Here is an 11271-nt window from a genome sequence, read left to right on the forward strand (position 1 = left end):
AGTAAAAATAAGTCGATATTAATCAGTAACAAAAATAACAGCTTATAGCTCTTGCTCAGGCTATATGTAACCTTAACTACATTTGTGTGGTAAACATGCATTTTCCCTCAGGTATGAGAGCGATGGTTGGGGACCGCCCATGCCTGTGCAGACATATCTCCACCAGGGCATGGAGGATGAGCTGGAGGAAGAGGAAGAAAGGGTTCCCACCCCGCCTATCCGGGGGGTCGCCTCATCCCCCGCTGCTGTGTCCTTTGGACAGCAGTCCACAGCCACCCTGACCCCCTCTCCCCGAGATGAGATGCAGCCCATGCTCCAGGCCCATTTGGATGAGCTGACCAGAGCGTACCAACTGGACATGGCAAAACAAACATGGTAAACACAGCAGCATTAAAAAGCATTGTAAATATTTAAATTAGATACTGCAGTCCTATCAATCTATTTATCTAGACAGATATACTGTTGTAGTCGTACATGCATTGTTTTTATTTTACAGTGCTTACTGTACATTGTGTTCCTGTTTATTGCTTCCAGGATTTATTCTGTTCCTGCAGTATTCCTCATGTCAACTGTGTGTGCAACGGAGATAAACCCATTAATCATTCCATTTTAATGGGCCCATGCTACCACTTAGGCGACTACTGTATTTTGCTCACTCTAAGAGACACAATTTCGTACCCATGGTTGTTTACTCCCCCTACACTTGTACGGTGCATTCCATTGTTGTGCTCATGCAAGTCAGATGAAGACCATGCTTCATTCTGTCAGCAACGCGCAGAGAATGAGAGACTGGCATTCATTCATAATAGTGAAGTGGGTGGTAGTGGGAGAGCTGGGAAGCCCTGTCAGGAAGGAGATGTCATGTTACCCGGTAATGACTCTGTTGGTTAGAGAGCATCTCTGACAACACCAGAGGGCCAGTAATTACAACCAATTCCCACTGCAAACCGCGTCAAAGACTTTGCACTCCTCTAACAAACGTGACTGTCAGCAGAGCAGGCTGCCACTGAGGTGACAGCCATGTGTCGACAGGCCTGGAGAGCATCCCTTTATACCATCCACAGCAGCAATTAGTAGGTCATTGTGTTAGCATACAAGCTGCACTGTGGAATTAGTGAAATTGTCCATATTTATTCAGCGGCCCACATAATACAGGTCTCTGTAATTAGCTCTACATTTCCACATGCAACCACATGTTATACGTTCGATAGTCATCACCGCTCCACATTCCCCAATATCAGATTATATGGAGTATTTATTTATTTAAATTTTTTTTTACCAGGCACATGCAGGGAGGCTCTCTTCCTCCCCAGGCTCCAGCTCCTCCAGTGGGCTACGTGTCGAGCACAATGGTTTCCGACCTGGAGACTGACCTGCCTGATGATGAGGAGGAGGAGGAGGAAGATGAGGAGGAGGATGAAGGCTATGGAGCCAGGCATCCCCGCGGAATTGAGCACACACCAGGGTCTAGCATGGACAACCTGGACAGCTCTTTAACAGGTAAGGCTGTTGGATTTGTATCTGGAGCCGGCGGGGCTTTAACCTAATGTTGTTAACCGCAGTATAATTTATTTTAATGCATAAGTAAATGGGATTTGTTTCTTTTTATTCAAATGTCCATAAGCAGGTAAAATGCATTCAACTCCCATCGTTGTTACATCTTGTTTAACGGCAAATGGATTGTTGTTCATAACGCGTTCTTCATGACTTTGGTGTGTTAATTTTTGGCCCTCAATCAAGTTTTTTAAGCACCTTTGGCAGGCTCTGGGGAATTACAATTATCATTTTCAAAAAAGAAAACAGATAAGAAAGTCCATGAATTTTAAACAGGATAGTGAGAGGGAAATTAAGAGGAGGGAGAGGGTAGGGGAGAGTGACTGTGATTTAACTTGCACACAGCTCCGGAGCCAGAGCCAACCGTATCTTCCCGAGGAGATTTGAAATAAATTTCACGTGCGGCATATTCCATTCCAGACTAGAGGCACCATTTCCATTTTTACAACTCACTGAAAACTTTTACAGCCGTCTGTTGAGGGGACATATGAAGGGCATGACATTGCAGTGGAGGAGCTGGGTTCTGGATTGCTGCTATCATACTGACCAGGCCTGACTATCCATCTGCAATGTAAAGGGGTAAAAGTGCAAAAATGGACTTTTATGATAAAAGTGACATATGGGGAATAGGTTTGGTAGAAAATTCTAGTTTAGTGTTGACCTGTGATACTGTGTATCCATCAGGTTATGTGTGTAAACACTGAAAAATAAAGGCTATATTGAGACATTTATGGGTGGTAAGAATAAGGAAGAGAGCAAAAAATCGAAGGAGCTGGGCTATCTGAGAGAGAAAGCTCAAAAATAAGAAGACAAACAGTGCTGTATATTGGCCTACCCTGTCAGTAGAAACATTAAAGAGTGGTTTTCCAGGGGATGATGGAACAGTGGTTTTGGTAGCACTGACACATGCTGCTGCTGATGTATTTAAAGGAATATAAAGCGGCAACGGGGCCCTAATCTGCTGCATCTCTCCTCCACTGTATTACTCTGAAGACAGCACTATTTCTTTTTATCTCTCTCCAAGTCTGCCTCTCACCCCATCGTTTGACAACACAGACACAGCCCCAGCTCCGGGGTGAGCAGGAGGAAGAGAGGGAAAAGGGGAGACGCTGCTGAGATTTATTGTAGCCACCGTTTTAAGGCTACACAAACAGGGGAGGGGCAGGAGTGAGATTGCTGTCAAGCGTCGCTTGATGGATTTGTCATTGTTTTAATAATATGGAAATAGGTCTGTTTTCATAATGTTACACCAAAGGCCAGTAAATCTAACCTTTCAGTGATGTTCCAGAAAAAAAAAGAAGAAAAGAACCTGCACTCTCCTCAGGGGCATTTTTCACCAGCGGACTGTCTGCACAGGTTTTCCAATGCGTTATTCCATGCTCTGAGTTAAGGCAACTTATTTTTAGCTGATAAATGTAACTCCTCCTGTTGTGGTGGTATTGCAGAGCGATTGCTTGCACAAGCTACAGAGTTGAGGTGAACACGTAGGTATTACTTGGCTCTATATAGGTCATGCACAGCTAAGATGTGGTGGCAGTGAAGCTGTTATGCGTACAATGACTCGAAAGCTTGGCTGTTCTGGGCGATTACTCACCCATAAAGTCTTGCCAGGTTTGCGAGGTGTGGGGTCAGATCTCCTGGTGGCAGGTAGACGCCTGCTCATCAGGGGGAATGATTTTCCTACTTAACGACATGCAGATTAGGGTTCCCGTCAGTGTAAATCAGTTTTAGTGGCAGGAGGGAGGCAGCCTGGGTTTTACTGCCCTCCATCCGCCTAGCGTTTACTGGTCTTGCTCTATCAGTGCATGGAACATGGAGGGTGTCGGCCAGCGTTTTTTCGAGAACACAGTTTGGCCCATTGCTCTTGTTCAAGATGTGATAAAATGGCAGATATGTAGAGCAAACCTTGGTCTGGAGCCAAAAAAAAGTTATATTTCTAGGGCAAAAAGAAAACTAGATTGAATTTTTATCAAATTATGTTAGAATGATCACAGTTTGATTGGATTGCTGTTTCTGAGAATAGAAGTGCTCCAGAGGTTCTGCAGTAGAAAGTGGCAGTTAGAGCAACTGAAAAGTCATTCTGTGATGTGATTTGCTGAGGCAGTGTTCCTTCGCTGAGCCGAAAGGACTTGGAAGCTTCAGTGCTTTGGCTGGCACTGCCTATACTTCATTATCTGCTCTATTCTTTGTGGGAGGATTGGACCCAGTGGAATTGCTGTCTTTCTTTCTTAGTGAAAAACTCTTAGAAAAGAATTTCAAAGAAAATGGCCAGGAAAGATGGAGGGCTCAAACTAGTTGCCTTCGATTTCAGTTTGCTCTGTGAAAATGGGATGTGTAAGGGGGTACTCTACCTTATGCAAGCCTATATTTTATAGAAGTTTCCATTAATCTGAGAGAATTTCCCTGCAATAGGAGTGAAAAGATGTTGCAATCTCTTCTGTTGAAAGTGCAATTCCATAAAGTCACAACCAGTGACTAAGTTACAGTCTCTTTGAGACATCTGGTTACAGACAAAGAGACTCACAGATGGGGAAGTTGGAGAAGCCTTTGAAGGGGATTTCCCAGTGTGTCTGGTAAAATAAACCACAGTGATATTAACAAGTTTTATGTCCAATTGTTAATGTGCTCTATTGTGTTGCAAAGGGAAGTGCCATCTGAGAGAGCACACTCATGTGTTAGTTGTGTTCATTTGAATCACAGCCTGCAATATGCAGCAGTCCTGGGCCAAGAATCTGCTACCCTTTGTATTATCCTGACCTTTTAATGAATCCTGCTGCTAACTTTTGTCCCCACCGTTCTCTAAACAACCTTTAGCCTCACATCTCCCCAATTCTGTGTTACACCAGTTTGTCCAATCACATCGCTCTGTGTGAGGGAAGGATAGTGTGTGTGAGCTGAGTGCTTGGGTTTATGCCACTTTAGCAAAGACTGCCAAACCAGTCCCACTGAAAGCTGTCACATTAGCCGACTGTTCTCTGTGTTTTTGCTTGCCAAAATGGCATATTTTTATTGGCAGAGTGATGCTTTTATATTTAAAGTGCTGGCCTAGCTTTTTATGCGAAGGAAGAAAAATGAAGGCATAAAGAAATATAGTAGCATATAATCCAAAAGCCTGACAATATATACACATTTTATTTATTTGTGCCCCTTTGATCCTGTAAAAATACTCGCTTGTGTTGTTGTAGCTTATTGAGCAGTATATTGATTAATGCTCATAGAATTTTAAATCATTAAAGTGCTGTGCACATAGAAGTTAAAACCTGTAGTTTTCTTAAAACTACTGCACATTTTTAGACAGCGATGGTTGTGCATTTTTAAATGGGACTAAAAAAAAAACTGTGCGCATACCTCCAGGTGTTTGATTCAATACGATGTTTTGTGAGATGTCACCTGAGGCAGTCGTGTAGCTAACTCTGCTCTGCACAGGTGCGCTCATTGTTCTTTATCAAAAGACGTGCAAAATAAGTTGATGACAGTCCTGCTGTTCCACTGTGTATATTCTGGTGTGTGTAAATGTGCACTTTTGTGTGTGTGTATGCAATGTGTGTGTTTATAATAGATGAAAGAGGGCATGCCAGAACAGAATGACTATACAAAGCGCTCACCTGCAAGAACAGAAATGCCCCACAGCAAATTTAATTCATTTAAGTGTACAATATTCATATTGCTTCTTTTTTTTAAGACCACTCAATAAGTTTATTCATCTAAATGTCTAATCAAAGCACAGATGTTCAGAATGTGAGCTCATATATCCATAGAGGCTATAGCTGTTGAATCTGTATGAGCTTGGGATTTCAGCGTGAGTGTTTCAGATAAATAACTATCCATTTACACACATACTCACATAAACACACACAAACATCTATGCTGAAACCTATGGTGTTCTACAGGGTCCATGGTGAATGGGTGGGGCTCGGCCTCAGAAGATGACCGTAATTTCTCCAGCCATAGGTCCAGTCTGGGCAGTTCATCTGATGGCTCGATTTTTACCCACTGCAGTTTTGCCCAGGCCCTGGTGGCTGCTGCAGACAAGGCAGGCTATCGCCTTGAGGGCACTAGCCTCAGCAAGAGAGGTTGGTGTGTGGGACCAGATATCCATTGCTGGGCTGGACCGTCTGCCACTGACAAATTATCTTTTCATCTCTGTTCTAATTGTTCCTCCTGTCATCCATTGGCTGATGTTTTCCCCATAATGCTGCCTTGTTATTTTCTTTTCTGTTGCTTTTGGATGCTGTGCCCAGGTTGTGCATGGTACCTGCTCTATATGGCTACATTGCGGGTATCTCCTGATCCTTAAATGTGACTTAGCTCTGATCTGTCTCTGCTTTCTTTGGTGCATTGTGTAATATCTGGGTGATATGCTATGCTTAAAACCTTTTAAGGACTTCAACCAAATGCTCTCCCTTCTAATGAAAACATTTACCTTTTTCCCCTATTAGGCTTGCTGGATCTTGATTGATAACTTTTCCTTTTCCTGATGACTGTTTTGACTTCACTGTTGGCTCCGTAATATCTTTACTAACCATCTGGCCTGTGGTCCTTTATCCCTCCTGCAGGTAAAGGCTTGTCCCATAGGCCTCGGCCCAGCAGTCCATTTTCAACAGATGGCAGCACAGTCGGCACACACAGCTTGGGCCACCAGAGGGCCACTAGGCCAACTCGCAAACCCAGAAGTCAGGGCACAACACCCCATCGGAGAGATGCTGGTGCAGACGGTGAGGGAGGAAGCAACCAAAAACACATTTTGAAAATTTAAAAAAAGGGGTTATGGTAATATATACATAACTCATGTATTCAGTTGATTTAGTGTGGTTTTCTCTTGGCACAGACCTACCTCCTCCACCTGAGCCTCCTCCCTGTCAGGGGCAGGGCCGTATCCAGGGGGGCCGCAGTATAAACAGCATGGCGCCCCCAGCAGATAGGAAGGCTTCTTCCTTAGAGCGCCCGCCTATTTCAGGATCCCTGTGTGGGCCAGAAGACATGAAGAGCTCTATTGACAGACAGACGCGCACTTCTTTGGAACATCATCGCCAGGTTCAAGACAGGCTGGGCTCTGCAGACCGAGCTGATGATGGCCGCAGGGGCCACAAAACAGGTGCAGATGAAAATATTTAGCCATAAAACGGGAACTGGCATTAATGCATTAAAGGCTAACACAGAGATAAAATTTCACTTTAAAGCATAGTATGCAACAATGTGTGCGCTAATGGGTTACAACAATTGCAAAAGCATTAGGCTGAAAGTCAGGTGAGGCTTTCCATGTGGTTGTTAGGACTTAAAGTTTTTTTTATGAATTAATGTAATAACCAATTGGAAATGTTTGTCTTGCTGCTGTTGTTCAGGAAAGCACATTACATTTTGCTCACATAAACAATTCATCCTTTTTATTTGTTAAAAAATGCACTTTGCAACCTAAAACAAAATCTATAAAATAATTATACTCACATAAAACCATTCATTAGCAAGAAAAATAACATTATTTTCAAAGCAAGTGAAGTCAAAAGGGAAGTGGAATATTTCTTGTTAATGACTGAACTATTTATTTTAATACAAAGATAATTCCTTTCATTATGGCCAGAAAACAACAATAACACAGGAGTTTAGCTGCTGCTGTGCCTTTGCGGTTGGGGATTTTTCTCTAAGTGATTGTGTTGAAGTTAGTCATGCTGCTTTGAGACTGGGCTCCCATGAACAGATTGCACTGTCTGCCACTTGCTCTGGTTTCCAGAATGCCCCCCCTCAGCCCTCCCTCAGCCACCGTAATGCCCCTGTAACTGTTGCCAGTACCAGCCTGCTCCACTCCAAGTAAGGCAGGAGGCCCCAGCAACTGAAATGCACTCTAATCGCTTTAGCTTTCTCTTCTCACACAAACAGCAGCTCTCTACACTCCATCTGTGTGTGTGTTCATTAATCTTATGTGTGCACACGCCTGTTTGTTTGTGACCGTTAGAGCTCTTCATGCTGCGCTCCTTGGACTCTTTGTGCCAGGAGTTTCTCAGACAGTTAATCTGAGGCTGTGAGACAAAGACAGGTGTCACAATCAGCATTTTTACGAAAAACACTGTAGGTGAATTCCCTCATGTTTCAGTGCACTGACTGATTTGCAGTAGGCTCCAGTGAGGTCAGGGAAGGCTATATTACAGTCATTAGCAGAGCAGTGGGGAGCAGTTTGATGAGATTTCACGCAATGATGGAGACTACTGAGGGTCAATGTTATGTTGCCCTGCAGCAGGAGGTGCCACAGCAGCCAGTAGTCCCCCTGTTATTGTATTTACCCTCATCGTAAGGGTGGTGGCTGCAAGGCCATGTGCGAAGCTGAGAGTCCTCTCCATGGCACGCCCTGGCATTGCTCGTTGGCACGGCCACTCTGCAGATGTCAAGAGTGTGGGGTGGTGGTTGCAAAGTGTTCTTTGTCTCCATGCATCAGATGCAAGATGTGTAACACTGCAATAATAAAAGTTCAAACTTAAAGTATGCCTCTCGGTTCCTATGTGTGTGTTTTTAGAAGAGGGGTGTTTGCCATATAGTAAACCATCGTTCCCTTCCCCTGGTGGCCACAGTTCTGGCACAGGCTCCTCCAAGGGCTCAACAGGGCCACGCAAGACTGAGGGTCCACGACAACCACAGCAGTGGACCGCCACAGAGCATGCTGAATTTCTGGGGACCAATGGACAAGGACAGTACTCAGGAGAGTTATGTGAGTAATTTAGTACTTTGATGTTTGACAGCAGTGTTTTATGGTATATGGCACGGCACATATACTGCAGTAAAAAAGGGCAAGTTTTGTAGTGCAGCAATGCTTACCATAAAATTACTATAACTGCATCTTGCCAAACAACAGTTTATCCACCCTACTTGTGCACACTTCCTGTGTTAAGTGTGTCTGGCTGTTTCAGTATATATTTCCTGCAAAAGCTTGTCAGTGTTTGTGTAAGTGGATGGATTCAACTTAGATTTTATTATACTGGCAGTTATTGTTTTAACTTGGGAAAGAGTCAGTCCAGCTGTTTCCTTTGAATTCCTGGCAAAAATGCCTCCCAACATGTTTATTAGGTTCTTTACTTAAAGAAAACAATTTTTTTCTCTTTTTTTCCCAATCCTAATGTTTTCTTTTATTCCTCTTCTCACAGAGTGATCTGCCTGCAGTTTAAACTGGAGAGAACCTGTTCTCTCTTTGGAAGAGTGACACCCTCTTTGCCGGGGTAGTGAACTTTGTCCTTACCTGTGTGTTCTCAGAGGGAAGCAGTGCAGCAATGAGAACTACGGAGAAAAACAGTGTCACAGAACTGTAAATGCGATGTATAGACACAGACATACTGTACATCTTACTATGTTTTTTGTCCTCAAGAAAATATTTTCCACCTCCTACCTTACTCCAATTTTCTTTTTGTTAGAAAAAGGCAAGTTAAAAAAGAAAAAAATCAAAACATCTATAAGAGAACAAATTTTCTGGTAACTGCCCTTGAGGAAAAGGGGATTTTGTTTCCTGTAAATATATTCTTTAACTTGTTGTTGCATTGCTATGCAAGCCTGATTCTGTTTGAGCTTTTTATTTCCATATACAGGAACAGTTGGGTTTTATCTGGTTATTTGTATTATATGTGAAATGAGTGGCTGTTGTGCCATAAAATAATTGTTTTATAATCCATTGTTTGTTGATAGCTACCATTAATTATTATCATTATTATTGTTATTATTAATTATTGTTTTTGCACTGCAATTTTTGGTGATAAGCACAAAAAAACATAGCTCCTGCTGACATGAAGAACCGGAAGAATATGTGAAGAGGAGTTTCTGTACTGTAAAGTAGAGAGAAGAAAAATATATGCTAATGTACAGAGAGATATTAAAGAGTAATGCTTTGCTCACAGACAGCAACAAATAAGGCACCCATTTCCACAGTTGAGACAAATTGGGTGGCAGACACACAAGGTTCCTGAGGGTCTGAAGGACAGATACGAGGCCAAAAGAAGTACAGAAAGGATTCTGTATTGCTGTAGTTGGTTATTTAACCCCTAAAATGATAGAAATATCTAGTTTTCGATGTTTGGGGGCAACTCCAAGCATTGGCTCCATTCTAGTACAAGGGTTTCCGAGCATTTCAAATTCTTTTTCTTTTTTTCATTTCTATTAGGTTTTACTACCTAAATAATTCAGTAAAACAGCACACTTAGAATAAAACGGTTAAAAGGGAGGAGTCGCTGAAATCTATCCGCATGCTGCAGTCCGGTCGGAGCACTTACAAAGGCAGATTTGTGATTCTTCTATGGCCTTAATAGGTAGGAAACACAAACAAAGGAGCATTTATTGTTATTAGTTGTAATGTTACTCCTAAATCATGAGTGGAACAACAGCAATTGTTTACATCTTTTGTGTTTTTGTTTGTTTGTTTCATTTTATTGTCTTTTGGTTACTAATATTTTTTTAATTGTTTGATTTTTACAGCACTTACTCTTTGATGTTTGTGATGTTGTCACTGGGTACAGTATGATCCAGGAAAACAACACACCGACCTGCTGGGTTCAGCTGGGTGCTGTTCATTAATGAAATCTACAGAAGCGGCGGTTGGCCTCCAGTATGCTAAGATCAGCACAGTCTTGTGTCAGTGATGTTAAGGGATAAAAATGAGTGCGTATGTTTTACAACGTAGCTGTGAGTGGAGCGAAAATGGAGAAAGGCCTTGTATATTAACTAGTAGGTCTCACTGCCTCCATGTGTGCAACCCGAGTGTGGAGCAGAACACTTTCTGTCTGCCCGACTGCCACAACACACACACACTTATGTTTTGCCGCTTTCAACTTCTCAGCCTCTGATTCTCAATTGTTGTCTTTTTCAATGACTTTTTTTTTCTTTTTTGGTTGTCCTTTTTTTAATGAGAAGCTTGTTTCTTTGTATGCCTTTTATGGACTCCAAAACGCTGCTTAAAACAATGTTTTCAATATTAATGTTCAGGATTTTTGTGGTTTAATGACTGTTTGTTTTGTCTTTTTTTGTACTGCTAATGTTGATAAAGGGGGGGTGGGAAACTAAAGGCCATCAGATGCTGTTGTACTGTTGTCGTCATGCCATGTCATTTTGTTTTTTTTACCATCCACCCAGTGGCCAGTGTTCTGGAAATGAGGTGCAAAGAGTATCTCAGGTTATTTTACATTCTGGTGGTGTTTATGTATGTGTATATATGTGTATATATCCATACGCATCTCCACTTGATTATGCCATTCCATTTCCATTGACAGTTTATCCCTCTCATGTCTGATTCTGTCGTCCCCTCTTTTCTTTTCTGCTGTGGACTTTGAGTATAATGTGCTGGTTCATCCACCTTAAGATGTCAGTAAAAGAACATACCAAATTAAGATTGTCTAATGCGTTTTAGTGTCTCTTTAATACTCATTGTTTTCTTTTAAATCACAGTGTCGTTTTGTATTTATTAAAATGATAATAAAAGTATATTGTGAAATATGCATAAAGATTTGTGAGATATAAAATGTGTTTTTTTTTTTTGTTCCTTGTAAAGTTTGGTGTCAGAGCCGAGCAGCGAGGCCATATTGAGATGAAAGGCACACTGTGCTCACAGCATGGTGAAGTGCCGGGTCAGTAGTCGTCACTCTTCGTCTTGCATGTTCACTGCACTGCTCTTCTCATGTCAAAACTGAAGAAACTTACAATCCTTTCAACACAAGGAGTAAAAATGCTCACAATTTGCTTGTCAGGAGGACA

The 11271-nt window shown here is 42.1% G+C and overlaps 1 protein-coding gene across 11 annotated transcripts in view; it reads left to right on the plus strand.

The window, feature by feature from the left end:
- Positions 1-10907, plus strand: part of robo2 (roundabout, axon guidance receptor, homolog 2 (Drosophila)) — a 260488-nt gene extending 249581 nt beyond the window's left edge. For 9 of the 11 annotated variants that reach the window (XM_026191416.1, XM_026191422.1, XM_026191418.1 and 6 more), the window contains 7 exons: positions 112-375; positions 1283-1500; positions 5445-5627; positions 6111-6269; positions 6383-6649; positions 8060-8251; positions 8685-10907. In XM_026191416.1, coding sequence (XP_026047201.1) covers positions 112-375; positions 1283-1500; positions 5445-5627; positions 6111-6269; positions 6383-6649; positions 8060-8251; positions 8685-8686 — 1285 coding nt within the window. In that variant the 3' untranslated portion in view covers positions 8687-10907. The remainder of the gene's footprint in view (positions 1-111; positions 376-1282; positions 1501-5444; positions 5628-6110; positions 6270-6382; positions 6650-8059; positions 8252-8684) is intronic. The other 2 variants (XM_026191419.1, XM_026191423.1) reach the window with 2 other exon arrangements.
- The last annotated feature ends 364 nt before the right edge of the window (positions 10908-11271 follow it).

This window comes from Astatotilapia calliptera, chromosome 14 (assembly GCF_900246225.1).
Source record: "Astatotilapia calliptera chromosome 14, fAstCal1.2, whole genome shotgun sequence".
Lineage (NCBI taxonomy): Eukaryota > Metazoa > Chordata > Actinopteri > Cichliformes > Cichlidae > Astatotilapia > Astatotilapia calliptera.